General features: G+C 63.4%; 1 protein-coding gene across 1 annotated transcript; it reads left to right on the top strand.

Annotated features, from left to right (window-relative positions):
- Window positions 1-2,005: 2,005 nt before the first annotated feature.
- DLK1 (delta like non-canonical Notch ligand 1) lies at window positions 2,006-8,855 on the top strand (the record flags this gene model as incomplete). The annotated part of the gene is made up of 5 exons (XM_084240942.1): window positions 2,006-2,285; window positions 3,469-3,532; window positions 3,999-4,129; window positions 6,444-6,585; window positions 8,102-8,855. Exons 1-5 carry the CDS (start codon window positions 2,219-2,221, stop codon window positions 8,853-8,855), a joined length of 1,158 nt encoding a protein of 385 aa, XP_084097068.1. The 5' UTR covers window positions 2,006-2,218.
- Window positions 8,856-12,786: the final 3,931 nt, after the last annotated feature.

The following is a 12,786-nucleotide window of genomic DNA, read 5'->3' as shown; positions in this document are numbered from 1 at the left end:
GAGCCTAAGCTTGAGACATTTGGACGCAGCAGCCTTTGGGTCCCCCTGTCTTTCCAGATCTGGGGCGGGGGCAGCAGTGGGAGGGTGAGAAGGGGTCTTCTGGGAAAGGGAGGGGTCTAGGTGGGTGCACTGGATGGCCTCCAGGCCCCCTGGGCACCCCATGCAGTCTGCACCTCACCTCGTGACTTTGCCTGGGGGGCCTCACCCTGCGCGCCTGGCCCCGAGATCCCCCGCCCTCCTTGGCGTCTGGCTGGGAACCCAGCCTCTCCCCATCTGCCGGCTGCATGGGATAATTTTGGAGGCTGAGGTCAGGGTCCTCTGAGGGAAGAGAGGAAGGGGTCAGGGAAGGCGTGGCTTCTCCATGCAGTGGACAGTCGGATCCCCAGGCCTGAGCCTGCCGCCCAAGACCTCCCAGCGCCGGAGCTGCTGAGTAGCTACCCCCAGCCTGCGGCCCAAGCCATTCCCCGTGTCCGCCCCCCTTTCTGGGTCTTCTGTAGAAAATCAGAAAAGTGACACCTTCCCTCCAGCCACCAAGGGGCCAGCCAGAGCAGCTCCAATCTCTGCCCGGGGCCTGTGCCCGCCCAGCTGCTTTCTAAAAGCACCGATTTAGGGTTGGTGGGCAGGAGAGCCTGGGGGCTCCAGGCCTGCCTTCCCACACCCACCCCGAGGAAGGAAGTGTGTCCTCAAACCTGCCAGAGTCCGTGAGATGGGCAGAGAGGCCCCTGCCCCGGGCTGTGTGGTGGGAAGGGGAGACCATGACGTGGGTGGGCATCCAGTCCAGCACCTGGGGCCTCTGCAAATGAAGCATGCATAGGGGACCCCCTCACAGGCCAGGGCTCCCTCCTGGGACCCCTCCCCAAGATTCTACCTCCTTTAACCCCCTTCCGCCCCCCCCCCCAAGCCTATGGGCACCTGGGGCAGGACTGAGGGAAGCTGCCCAGCAAAGCACAGCTTAGTGGCTTTCCAGGGGCAGGGCCTTTGGAGGGGGAGGGTCCCTGACCCGGTGGGCCTCTGGCACCCCAGCCCTGCAGCCCTGGAGTCCTGAAGGGGCCTGCCAGGGCGCTGCGCTGTCTGGGAGAGGCTGGTGTGTGTGAGTGCGGGCACTGTGGGCACAGGGCGGCGATGTGCCGGGCGTCTGCGCTGGGAGACGGCGCGCGTGTGGGTGAATGTGGTAGGTGCCCGGGGAGTTTCTGTGGGAGGAGAGCAGGCACCGCTGCGCTGTGCTGGGCAGCCCCGGGTTTGCGCTTGGGTGCCAGGAAGGTCCCGGCGGGTGTGCCGGTGCCCCTATGTTGGGGTGGGTGTTGGCACGTGCAGGTGTGCACGTGGCTGGGCACGTGTCCCGGGTGGACAGGCTGGGCACTCGTCTAAGGATGCCTAGGGTTTCGTAAGCGCGTGTCCGCCCGCCCCTCTGCGTGCCTGCGACTGGGCATGTGCCCTCCCCGCTGTTTCTATAACTGTTGGGGCCGCAGACTGGTCTGTGTGCAGGGTGTGTCGGGCAGTGCGCGCGGCTACAAGTGTCTCTGCATTTTCCCGGTCTTGGCGCTGCAAGACGGGCATCCAGGCTCTTCGGCTTTTCCCCGGGTGCCTGCGTGCTGACCGGCAGAGTCTGCGTCTTTAGAGTGGGCACCTGTGCTTCGCCGCGTGCAGGATCATGGCTTATGTGCTCGGGACCTTGGTGATCAGTGTCCTGGTGTTTCTGTCGCGCTTCTGCATTCAGAGCGTGGCCTGGCGGCTCTCCGGGAGCCCGCGGCCCAGCCCGACTTCGGTTCACGCGACTTGTGCGAAGCGGGCGCGTGTGAACGCGCCCGCGAGCCGTCCCGGGTGGGGACCGTGCGCCAAGCGCGCGCGGGGTACCTGCGCCCGTCTAGCCAAGAGCGCGCCGTGTGCGCGAACGGGCTTCCGGGACGCCGTGGTGGGGGGCGGCCCTGCGAGGGGCGGGGGTCACCGGGACTGGCCGGCGCCGGCCCCGTGCGCACGAAGGCGGGGGCGGGGGGCGGGGGACGCGGGGGGGGCGCGGTACGAAAAGGGCGGCGCGCGCGCCGGCGGTAGCAGCTCGGTGGCAGCGACGGAGAGCGCAGGGCGCCCGGTGCAGCCCTGGCTTTCCCCTCGCCGCGCGCCCGCGCCCCCTTCAGCGTCCGCAACCAGAAACCCAGCGCGGCGCCCGGAGCCGGACCTGCGCCCGCGCCGCTCCCGGGACCGCGACCCCGGCCGCCCCGCGATGACCGCGACCGCAGCCCTCCTGCCCGTCCTCTTGCTCCTGCTGGCCTTCGACCACAGTGCCCATGGTGAGCCCCGCGGCGCCCGGCGCGCGCCCCCTCTGGGGAAGCCGCGACGCGCCCCCGCTCCGGCCGCCGGCTGCCCGCGCGCCCGATTCCTTGCGCTCCGGCTCCCGCCAGCCCGCTCCGCCCGCTCCGCCCGCCGCGCCCGCGCCGCCTAACCCTAAGCCCCGCGCGCTGCCGGCCCGGTCCTCCCCGCATGCGAAGCCGGGTCCGGGGACCCCAGGGGCAGGGGAGCGGCGGGACCCCAGCCGCTGCTCGCCCCGCAGAAGTGGCGCTCGGATGGGGTGTCGCGCGCGGAGAGGAGGTATGGAGATGCGAGGTGGCGCGGCGGAGGGGGGTCCGCGGTGAAAACGCTCTGGGGTGCAGCTACGGGCTGTCCCGGGGGGCGCGTTGGGGACCAGGTCTGCGGGGGCCGGCCCCCCGGGGGGGTGACTTTGCGTGCGCAGCCCCAAATTCCCAGCCGGGCGTCCGGCGCGAGCCCCTCCGGAGCGGCGCGGCGTTTCTCTAGGTGAGGGGCTGCGACACTTCTGTCTGCAGCGGCCATCTGTCTCTGACAGCAGGGTTGCCCCCTCTCGCAGTGCCGCCGCCCCCACTGCACCAGTGGTTTTTTTTTTTGGGGGGGGGGGCTGTCTGGAAAGCCGGAGAGCAGGTTGAAGTAAATGCACGCAGTCGGAGCCAATTAAAGTATCAAAACCTCTAAATAGTGTCAGAATTCAGCCCCAAACCCTCCAGTCCTTATAATAGGAAGAGTCCGGGCTGGGGGGGTCGGGGCAATTCGCCCGGCGAAACTGCGTGTCATCTTGGGGAGAAAAACAACCCCAGACACCTCACCTGCGAGCCGGCCAGGTGAACCTGTCTGGGCTGTCCCGGAGCCGAAAACCTCCCCACCTGCTCTCCTTAGTCACTCGGCAAGTGAGGGTGCAGCCGAGCACCCAGGCACCCGAATCCTCCCGCCGGGACCTTTAGGGTGTGCGGTGTCGTATTTTCTTTGGGGCAGCGAGGTGCGCAGCCGCCCGGGGAGCTGGGCTGTGGCGGCGCAGGACCCGCACCAGGCAGGCAGGCAGGTTCCGAGGCTGGAAACCTGCGCCGCCGGCAGCAGCTCGCTGGCTTGGAGGGCAGGGGGCTGTGTGGCTCTGCCCTGACCTCTGGTCCTTGCGGGGCGAACGGTGAAACCTCTCTTGTGCCCCAGGAGCTGAATGCTTCCCAGCCTGTCACCCCCAAAATGGATTCTGCGAGGATGACAATATTTGCAGGTAACAGAGGGGCTCCCCGGAGGCAGTTTGTGGGTGGCAGGGCAGAATATTAGGAAGTCAGGGTGTCAGGCAGGGGGAGGGTCTCTGCCCTTGGGCTATGGCGCAGCTTCCCAGACCCCCAAGGAAGCTGGTGGGGAGTGGGGAGAAGGGGGCTGGGGGGGGGCAGCCACTGTCTCTCTCTGCTTTCTGAGAAGGGGGTGACTGGTGGACCTCTGGCTAGATGAGACCACTGCAGGCCACTGCGGCAGAAGCAGTGCTCCCCCACTCTCAGGGACCCCTGCACCCTCCTGGGCCCGGCCTCCGCTTGAGCTTTTCCATTTAGGTTTCTGGCGTTTGCATCCTGGGTGCCACGGGCCTGGCCTTTGGCAGAGCCCCCTCCTCTGCCCAGGGCTCTGGGTTTCATAGAAAGCAGTCAGAGCACCCGTCTCACCTGTACCCCTCGCACCCCCTCTGCCCCCATCCCCAGGTGCCAGCCTGGCTGGCAGGGCCCCCTGTGTGACCAGTGTGTGACCTTTCCCGGCTGTGTCAATGGCCTCTGCGTGGAACCCTGGCAGTGCACATGCAAGGACGGCTGGGATGGCAGCCTCTGCGACAGAGGTGGGCAGCCCCCCCCCAACCCCCAGCCCTCCCCTCCCCCTTGGGCCGTAGTCCAGCTGCAGGCTGCCTGGTAATGATCTGTTTATAGGCTTCCCTCAGGAGCCAGCCTCCTCTCAGGTAGGGACTTAACTTTGCTCCCCATGCACCCAGCACAGGGGGAGAGGGGTGGGGGCTTGGGAGCTGCCTGCTGAGTAAAGAGCCAGAAACTTAACAAAGTGGGGGGCGGGGGTACACCTTAGACCCTGGGTAAGCTGTCCAGGCCCCTGAAGCTGGGGTGGGGGAGGACTCAGGGTGAAGATCTGGAGAATTGAAGCAGGAGGCTGTTAGGAAGCAAGCGTGAGTAATGGAGGGGTGGCCTGGGGTGGGTGGGGGGAGAGAAGGTCTGAGGCCAAGCCTGGGGCCAGGCTGGAGGCTGGGACAGAGTGGTGTGGTGTGGGGAGGCTGAGAAGTGGGTACAGCACAGGTTGGTGTTATCTGTTGATTACATTAATTTATGCCACCTCTATCCCGCGTTACCCCAAGCAATTCTGAATTGGCTGTCGCTGCATTTTCAGGCTGCAAAATGTTTGCTGAGCCCATTCTCCTCTGGCAAAGCCTCCCCCGAAGCAACTAAAGTCCTAGAAATGACTCCCAGGAGGTTAGGCAGCTGCTGCAGAGGGGTAAATAGGGAAACTGAGGCTCACAGAAGCTAAATAAAGGAGGCAGCTCAGGGACTCATGATTCATGTGAAAAGTAGCTAAAAATCCCATCCCCGACCCAGAAATGGGTTCATCGTCTCCCTGTAACACCCGCCTTTAAGGAAAACCTGAGACCCCCATTGTCACCCCTGCCCTGCAGGGCAGGACAGTGGGCTTCCAAAACCTAGCCCCCCCATCCCCCCCACATTCTCAGGTCCTGAGCACCCCCTCCCCCCCAGGACAGGGCTTCACCAGCAGTTGGCTCAAGCTCTGGCCCTCAGTGACACCCTCTCTGCAGACAGAGGTGTTTGGGCACCCAGGGGGTGCCAGAAAAGCTGCCATTGGGGGTCAGCGTCTCAGCTGGAGCCCCCTTCCTGGCATCCAAGCCCAGGACTCCCTGCTGGAATTTTCCAGACCAAAGGTCTCCCCACTGGCTGGACAAAGGCTCTCAGCTCGGTCCGGGGAGGGTCTAGTCCAGGCAGGTAGCCCCTGGGTTGCAGGCGGCGCTCCCCTCTGGCTGGGGGCCTCAGCTGCCCCCTCAGAGACCCTGACAGCCTCCTCCGGCCAGCTGGGCGGGGGGCAGGGGGGGCGGCTGTACTCAGGCTGGTTCTTCCAGGAAAGGGCCAGGGTGGTCCCAGCTCTTTAGCTTCAATTCGAGGCGCCCAGTGGCAGGGGAGCAGGGGCGGGGGGTGGGGGCGGCAGCTGCGGAGCCCAGTGCCTGCTCTGCCGGTGCCGTCAGGATAAATCCTCTTTATGTTTCCTTGCACCGGCTCCGCTCGGGATGGGCCTTCAGCGAGGCGTCCAGTGGCCTTATTGATTGATGGCCGCCCCCCTCCACGGGGGCGCGGGGCTCTTTAAAAGCGGCAAACAGCCTGCTCTGGGGGCCTGGCTCGACCCTCCCCCGGCTCACTCCCAGGGTCTGAGGGTGGCCCCCGCTTTCCTTGTGGCCGCAGCTGAAATGGTAGCAAAGCAAAGCTGACAGTCTCCACCCAGGGGGCAGGGGAGCCGGTGCCTGGGTAAGTGGGCGAGGGACCCTGAGAGCCCCCAGACCCTTTTGTTCAGCTCGCCCCTATAATGAGGTGCGCTTGAGGGGTGTAGACAGCCTCGGGAATAGCCCAGGGCTCGGGGAGATCCCACAGGGGGTGCTGCACAGGTGGGATTTTGCTGCCTTTTGATTAGGGAGCTCCTTCCTTCAGAACCCGAGAGCAGACGCCCTCGGAGGTGAGGCGCTGGGAGGAGCCAGGTGCCTTGGTTCTGGGTGGAAAACTGTGACAGGCAGAGGGGGCCACAGTGGGCTGCGTCATCGCGAGTGCAGGGGCCGGAGCCGGGAGGCTGGACGTGAAGAACCTGCCTGGGAGGCAGGCTGCGGCAGGGGGCGGTGGGCGTCCAGGCTGTCCCAGGTAGAGTGTTGGTGCATGGCCAGGCTTTTCTGTCTCCTTGAGCTGCAGTTTCCTCCCTGTAGGATTTTTGGGGGTGACTGTACCCTCTCACTCAGGACTCACTGGCTGACATGGGCAGTGGGCACAAGCAGAGACACCCAGGGGGCTCTACCTGTCCCCACCCAGGAAGCGCTTCCTTCCAGCTCTGCCCCCCACCTCCCTGGAGGAGGGGTGACGAGGTCTGGTTTGCTCCCCCAGATGTTGGGGCCTGCACCTCCACCCCCTGTGCCAACAACGGGACCTGCTTGAACCTGGATGACGGCAGCTACGAGTGCTCCTGCGCGCCCGGCTTCTCGGGGAAGGACTGCCGGAGGAAGCACGGGCCTTGCGTGATCAACGGGTGAGTGTCCGTCCTGGCTCCGAAGCCACGGAGGCTGCTTCTCTCTCCGGCTTCACACCCTGAGACCCTTTGAGCCTGACCCCGGGGACCCCTTGTCTGCCTGGAGACCAAGTAAGAGCCCCCCCCGGGCCCCCCCGGCCAGCCATTCTCGATGGGGAGAGGGGTCTTGTCTGTATTTTTCCCAAATGACCCCGAAAGCCATTTCGCGTCCTCCGACGTCCTGAGTGCTGGTGTGTGTGTGGTGGGGGCCGGGATGGGGAGCGGGGCTGGCCGTTTTCTAAAGGCAACACAGAAAGAGGTCAGAGTTCAGTAAGTCCTGGCTGTTTGTGATGCCCACTTAGCAGATTGTCGGGGTGCTTGGGGGACCTGGCAGTGGGGTTTTCTGGGGGCGTTGGGGGGAGCTGCTCGGTTTGGGGGGCAGGGCGAAGGGACTGCCGCGCCGCGGGCTGGAGGCTCTCGGCGGCCCTCCCAGGGACGGGGCTCTGGGACTGGCGGGCAGTGGGCACAATAGCCGGAAGGTGCACTCTGCTCACCTCGCCTCGCGGGCAGCTCAGCCTGGCCTGTCGCTGACTGCTGGGGCAGCGGGAGCCCTGGTACCCTCGCAGGGGCTCACGCTGAGGCCAGGAGAGAGGAGACAGAGCCCGGGCTGGTACCTGGGGCGCTTGGTGCTTTCTCCCAGGAATCAGAGCTAAATTGCAAAGTAGGCTGGTCTGGCCCCTGCCCCGCGGGTAGCGTGGGTGGCCTGGAGCCCCGCGGCATCGGGCAGCCAGTGGGCAGCCCTGCGGCAGCCTCAGACCCCCGTTCAGAGTGGGTGGGGGAGCGGGGCCACGGAACTCCGTCCTGCCTGCTAGTGAGAGGGGCAAATACAGAGTGAGACCTTTAAACTCTCGCTTTTCTCTCTAGCAGACGTGAGCCAGTCTGTCAAGGTAGAGCCCCCGTCTTTAGATCCCTTCTGTGTCCGCGCGGTGCCCCCCACCCCCTCCCCCCCAGGCAGCAATGCTGGTGTCTCAGGCTCACGCCCCCTTCTCCCCGGGAGTTTTGGCATTTAGCAGATGACAAGGGCTGCTCGTTTAAAATTGCTCGTGCTGCAGGTGCCGCGTCTGCTCTGGCCGGTGTGGCCTGCCCGCTGCGCTGGAGTAACGGGCAGCCGGAGAGGGTCACACAAGAGCCCCCGGCCCGCCTGGAGGATGAGGATCAGGAACCGGCCATGGTGGCAGAGCGAGCGCTGGCTTGTCACTAACTTTGCTTCTCTCAGCCTCAGTTTCCCCACTGTGCAGTGACTAACCGGCAGTGCCGCTCTCGGAGACGTGCCATAGAAGTGGGAGAGGAGCCGGGTGCCCCACGGGGGGCAGGTGCTCCAGGTTGGCCGTGGAAGGGGGTGAGATTTGCACCCCACTCTGGTGGCCAGCCCCGAGAAGGCAGGCAGGGGTCACACACCCCCCCCCACGCCCCACACTCCGGCACCCCGCCCCAGCCCAGCCCCGGGGCCCTTTACCCTTGTGTCCTTGTGTTGCAGCTCCCCGTGCCAGCACGGAGGCACCTGCCTGGACGACGAGGGCCGAGCCTCCCATGCCTCCTGCCTGTGCCCCCCTGGCTTCTCAGGCAACTTCTGCGAGATCCTGGCCGTGCCCAGCAGCTGCATCCCCAACCCGTGCGAGAACCAGGGCATCTGCACCGACATCGGGGGCGACTTCCGCTGCCGCTGCCCGACCGGCTTCGTAGACAAGACCTGCAGTCGCCCGGTGACCACCTGCGCCACCGACCCCTGCCTGAACGGGGGCACCTGCCTGCAGCACAGCCAGGTGAGGTTCGAGTGCCTGTGCAAGGCCGAGTTCACGGGCCCCACCTGTGGCAGGAAGCGCGCGCCAGGCCCCCAGCAGGTCACCCGTCTGCCCAGCGGCCACGGGCTGACCTACCGCCTGACCCCTGGGGTGCACGAGCTGCCGGTGCCGCAGCCCGAGCACCGCATCCTCAAGGTGTCCATGAAGGAGCTCAGCAAGAACACCCCCCTCCTCTCCGAGGGCCAGGCCATCTGCTTCACCATCCTGGGCGTGCTGACCAGTCTGGTGGTGCTGGGCACCATGGGCATCGTCTTCCTCAACAAGTGCGAGGCCTGGGTGTCCAGCCTGCGCTACCACCACACGCTGCGCAAGAAGAAGCACCTGCTGCTGCAGTCGGGCAGCGGGGAGGACCTGGCTGCCGGCGCCGGCCGCCCGGAGAAGATCGACATGGCCACCTTCAGCAAGGAGGCGGGCGAGGGGGAGGTCTAGGCGGCGTCCCGGCCGGCCCCTCCCTGGTGTCGGGGCTGCGCAGAGCTCACTATATGCGGTCTGTTTTCCTTTTTGTGGTGGAATTTGCTCTCTTTTGTGTTGAATCTGGTGAACGCTATGCTCACATCTATTATCTTCGTGTTGCTGTGTGACAAACGCGATGCCAAAAACCCCTCTTTCTCTCTTAATGCATGATAAAAAATAATAAGAAGAATTTCACCTTTAAACTAGTCAGAGAAATAAGTATGTTATTCTAAACTTAACGAAAAATCCAAAAATACCAAAAAAAAAAACAAGGCAACAGAACCAGGGCTCGTGCTGACGCCCCCCTGGGGGGTCTCGGCCACGGGGCCCTCGTGAAACCGTTACGAGTGCTGTGCATGACCCACCACTGTGAAAAGGGCTGCGATCTCTTTCCTTGGTTAATTCTCACACGCCACCTCCGACTTGCACTCACATCAAGCCCAACACCGCGACCCTTAGCGCTTTCTGGTTGAGTTGACATTTTGCGGAGTGCAGAGGCCGTGTGTCAGGCAGAGAGACCCGGGTTGGCGCTGGGGGCCCCCAGCCCCGCCCCACCCCGCTGTGCGAGTCCCTGCCCCACCCCGGGCCCACCTCCTCCGTCCCTCTCCAGGGAGAGGCAGGACGCAGTGACCACCAAGGTCCTCTCTTGCTCTCAAACTCCGAATTAGGAACAAGGGGTAGAACCAAAACAGTCCCTGACCCTAAAAATTAGGATCTGATGAAGACTCGGTCTCATCCCAGGATCCACAGGTTTTGGCCTATCCTGGATGCACACTTGACAATCTGAAATCGATTCTAACTGCATTTCTGAGTGGGGGGCCTCCAGGCCCTCTTCCCACTTGGAAACAATTGGCCCCTTTGAGTCCCAGCGTGCAGCCTGGGGGAGCCACTTGGGCAGCCCCCGCCACCCCCCTCCCAAAACTACACCTGCCTCCTCCCCTCTAGATTAGAGCCGCTCCTCAACCACAAGTGCCCCTGGCAATCTGAGTGGCAGCACAGCCCTTGCCGAGGCGCTCCCGGGCGCCGGAGCTGGGCTGCAGGGTCCCGGGCCCTGACCCGCCTTGCAGCCCCGGGCCTCGTTGCATTGTTGAGTTGATGGCCCTCAGATCCCGAAAGACCTAGCCAGCTTTGAATTATGAATTTGATTTTTTTTTTTTTTTAAAGAAGAGCATCTATCTTTTTTGCAAAAATGGAAGGAATGGGGACAGAGCTCTGTTTAGCGTCCCGACTCGTAGGGTTGTGCAGCTAAACAGCCCCTGGTCACCAGTCAGGAATATTTTGCTTCTTAAATTATTTGGATAGGAATCTATACTCTTAGCTTTACTGAGTGTCGCCTGCCGTGTTTACCTTGCTCCAAGTATTTCTTTCTAAGCATCATCACCTCCACCACCTCGGTACCCAGTCACTCCCCACACATATCGTCATCGTCATCGTCATCACGCCATCCTCCAGCGCCACCACTCCACATCTCCGTCATCCTGATTCAAAGCCCGATTCAAAGTCCAACTGTCATGTCCCCCCAGCTCGCGACGCACCCCCCGAGCCATGGGTCCCCTCACTCCCAGCCCCTTATCCTCCTCCCAAGCCCCCCTCCAGCCTTGGCACCGGCTCCTTGGTCACCCCCATCACCCCACCCCCCTCTCCAAGAGCCTCTCCCCACCCTCAGCCTTCAGTCCTGATCACCAGTGTCCCAAGCCCCTCCCAGCCTCACCACAAATCCATCCACGGTTTCCACCTGGCCCTTCCCTGCCCTCATTTCCAGAGTCCGCCCTCAATCCCCAAACCCTGGCCCTCAATCCCCAAACCCTGGCCCTCAATCCCCAAACCCTGGCCCTCAATCCCCAAACCCTGGCCCTCAATCCCCAAAACCCTGGCCCTCAATCCCCAAACCCTGTCGTCTGGCATCACCGCTGCCGACCCCTCCCCACCTGAGCCCCAGTTGTGGCCCGTCCCCTCCCCCACCCCACCCCAGTCTCAGCTGCCCTCCGCCCCAGGCCCCTCCTCCCTCCCCAAGTCATTTGAATCATCATCTCATCCACTTTGAGTTTGTTTGAAGATATAAAAATATAAAAAAGACAAAAAAAAAGAACTGTTGGCACGTGCCCGGCGGGCATCTGGTGCCCGCCCGGCCGCTCTCAGCGTGAGACCTTGATGGAGCCGCTGACAGTTCTGATCTTCAGTGTCCCAATGTGCGAAATTCTCAGATTGGATGAAATGATCAAATTTACTTCCCTCTTTTTTGATCTCCATGCTGTGGAGTACAGCACCCCACCCCACCCCCGGGGGCGACCCAGCCTCCTCCACCACCCTCCATCCTCACCCATTGGTCAGAAGCATCTCCAAGCCGCTGCTGCGTGGGGCGGCGCGGAGCTGCAGGCACAGGATGCGGGCAGTGGGGCGGGCGGACCTCGTGTCCCTGCAGGCCAGCGTAGTGCAGACACCTGCGGGGGAGCAGGGCGCCCCAGCAGGCGCCCCAGGAGCTCCACCACCTCCCCTCCCCACGCGACAAAGGATGTCCTACGAGCACTCATGAGCCCCCCTAAATTCCACAGTGCCCACGTATCCCGTGAGATCAGAACAGTGTCAGCAGCCTCGCCACGGTCTTCACGTCACGCAGAAATGGTCCATTCCATCCTCTTTGGGGTAACCAGATTCTGCTGAGAGTGTTGGGATTTTTGGCTGCCCATCCACACCTCGCGTGTGTTTGGAGTAGTGTGTAGTTTACGAAACAAACGGAGAAGCTCAAAGACAGCTGTCTAAGACATGATCACCAATTCGGTCCCAAAATTGAGAGAGGAGAAGGCGAGACGATCGTTTTGTAACCAAAACATTTACAGATGTCAATGGCGCTCTTTTTAGCTTTCCCGTTTACCACTATCCAGGCAAGCAAAAAATTTGTTTATTGAAAAATAAACAAAACCCAAGGGCTATTGGTGTGTTGCTTTGATTTACCTGCGCCGGTTATACCCGTCCCTGGTACTGGGGGCCTTGGCGCCCGGCCCCTGCCTTGGAGAGCCCGGCCCCCCTCTGTGGGCCCCTCCAGGCCAACTGCGGGTGCTTGGCGCCCGGGTTCCCTCACCGCTGTGGGCTCTTCCCTGCTTCGGTCTCCCAAAGGGTGGCTGTTTGGGGGGTTTAGGATGGAGCTGGGACGCGAGGGCGAGAGGGCGGGGATGAGGGGCTCCCCCCCAGGCACAGGGAGGCGCTTCCAACAAAGCTGAACTTCCGGATCTCTGGGCTGGTTTGGGGGCTGGCCCTGGGCCTTGCCCCGCTCAGGGAAGGGGGCACTGCCCAGGGCAGGGGGACACAGAACATCTCCCTTACTTGGTCAGGGACCTTGCAACCTTTAGCCGCTGACACCTCAATCTGGACCCCATTTTTATGTCTGAATTGGGCTCCCACAGGTTGGGAGCGTCTGGCCCCTTTCGGCCCCCGAAAGGCCCACACCACAGGCTTGTGCACTCCACCCAGTAAAGCCCCCCTCCTCCCACGGCCTGGCATCCCCCTGGCTGGCTCTTCTGAGCCAGGTCACCACCACCACCGCCCACCCAGCTGCCCAGCCAGGACCAGGCCCACTACTGGGGCCTGCACCCCTGCCCTCTGCACTGGCTACTCTGGGCTCCATCTGGCCCAGCCCCCACTTGGCGGGGACGGGGTGGGGAGGAGCCCGACCCCAGAGACGGGCACTGCTCTGAAAACCACGAGGAAGGAGGAACCTTGTCGAGGTGACAATGAGTCTGTGAAGGGACGCCTTCCCAGGGGACACTAACCCCCACATTCCTTGCCTACAGGGGGCGGTTTCCTGGGGGAGGCTGGAAGTTGGGGAGCTGTTGGTGCCCGATGCTGGGCACAGGATGGGCCACGGGCCGCGGGGCTGGACACTAGGTTTTGGAGCAAAGGAAAGAACAGC

Source organism: Talpa europaea, assembly GCF_964194135.1.
Source record: "Talpa europaea genome assembly, chromosome: 8".
Taxonomy (NCBI): domain Eukaryota; kingdom Metazoa; phylum Chordata; class Mammalia; order Eulipotyphla; family Talpidae; genus Talpa; species Talpa europaea.
This window is presented reverse-complemented; position numbering and strand designations above follow the sequence as displayed.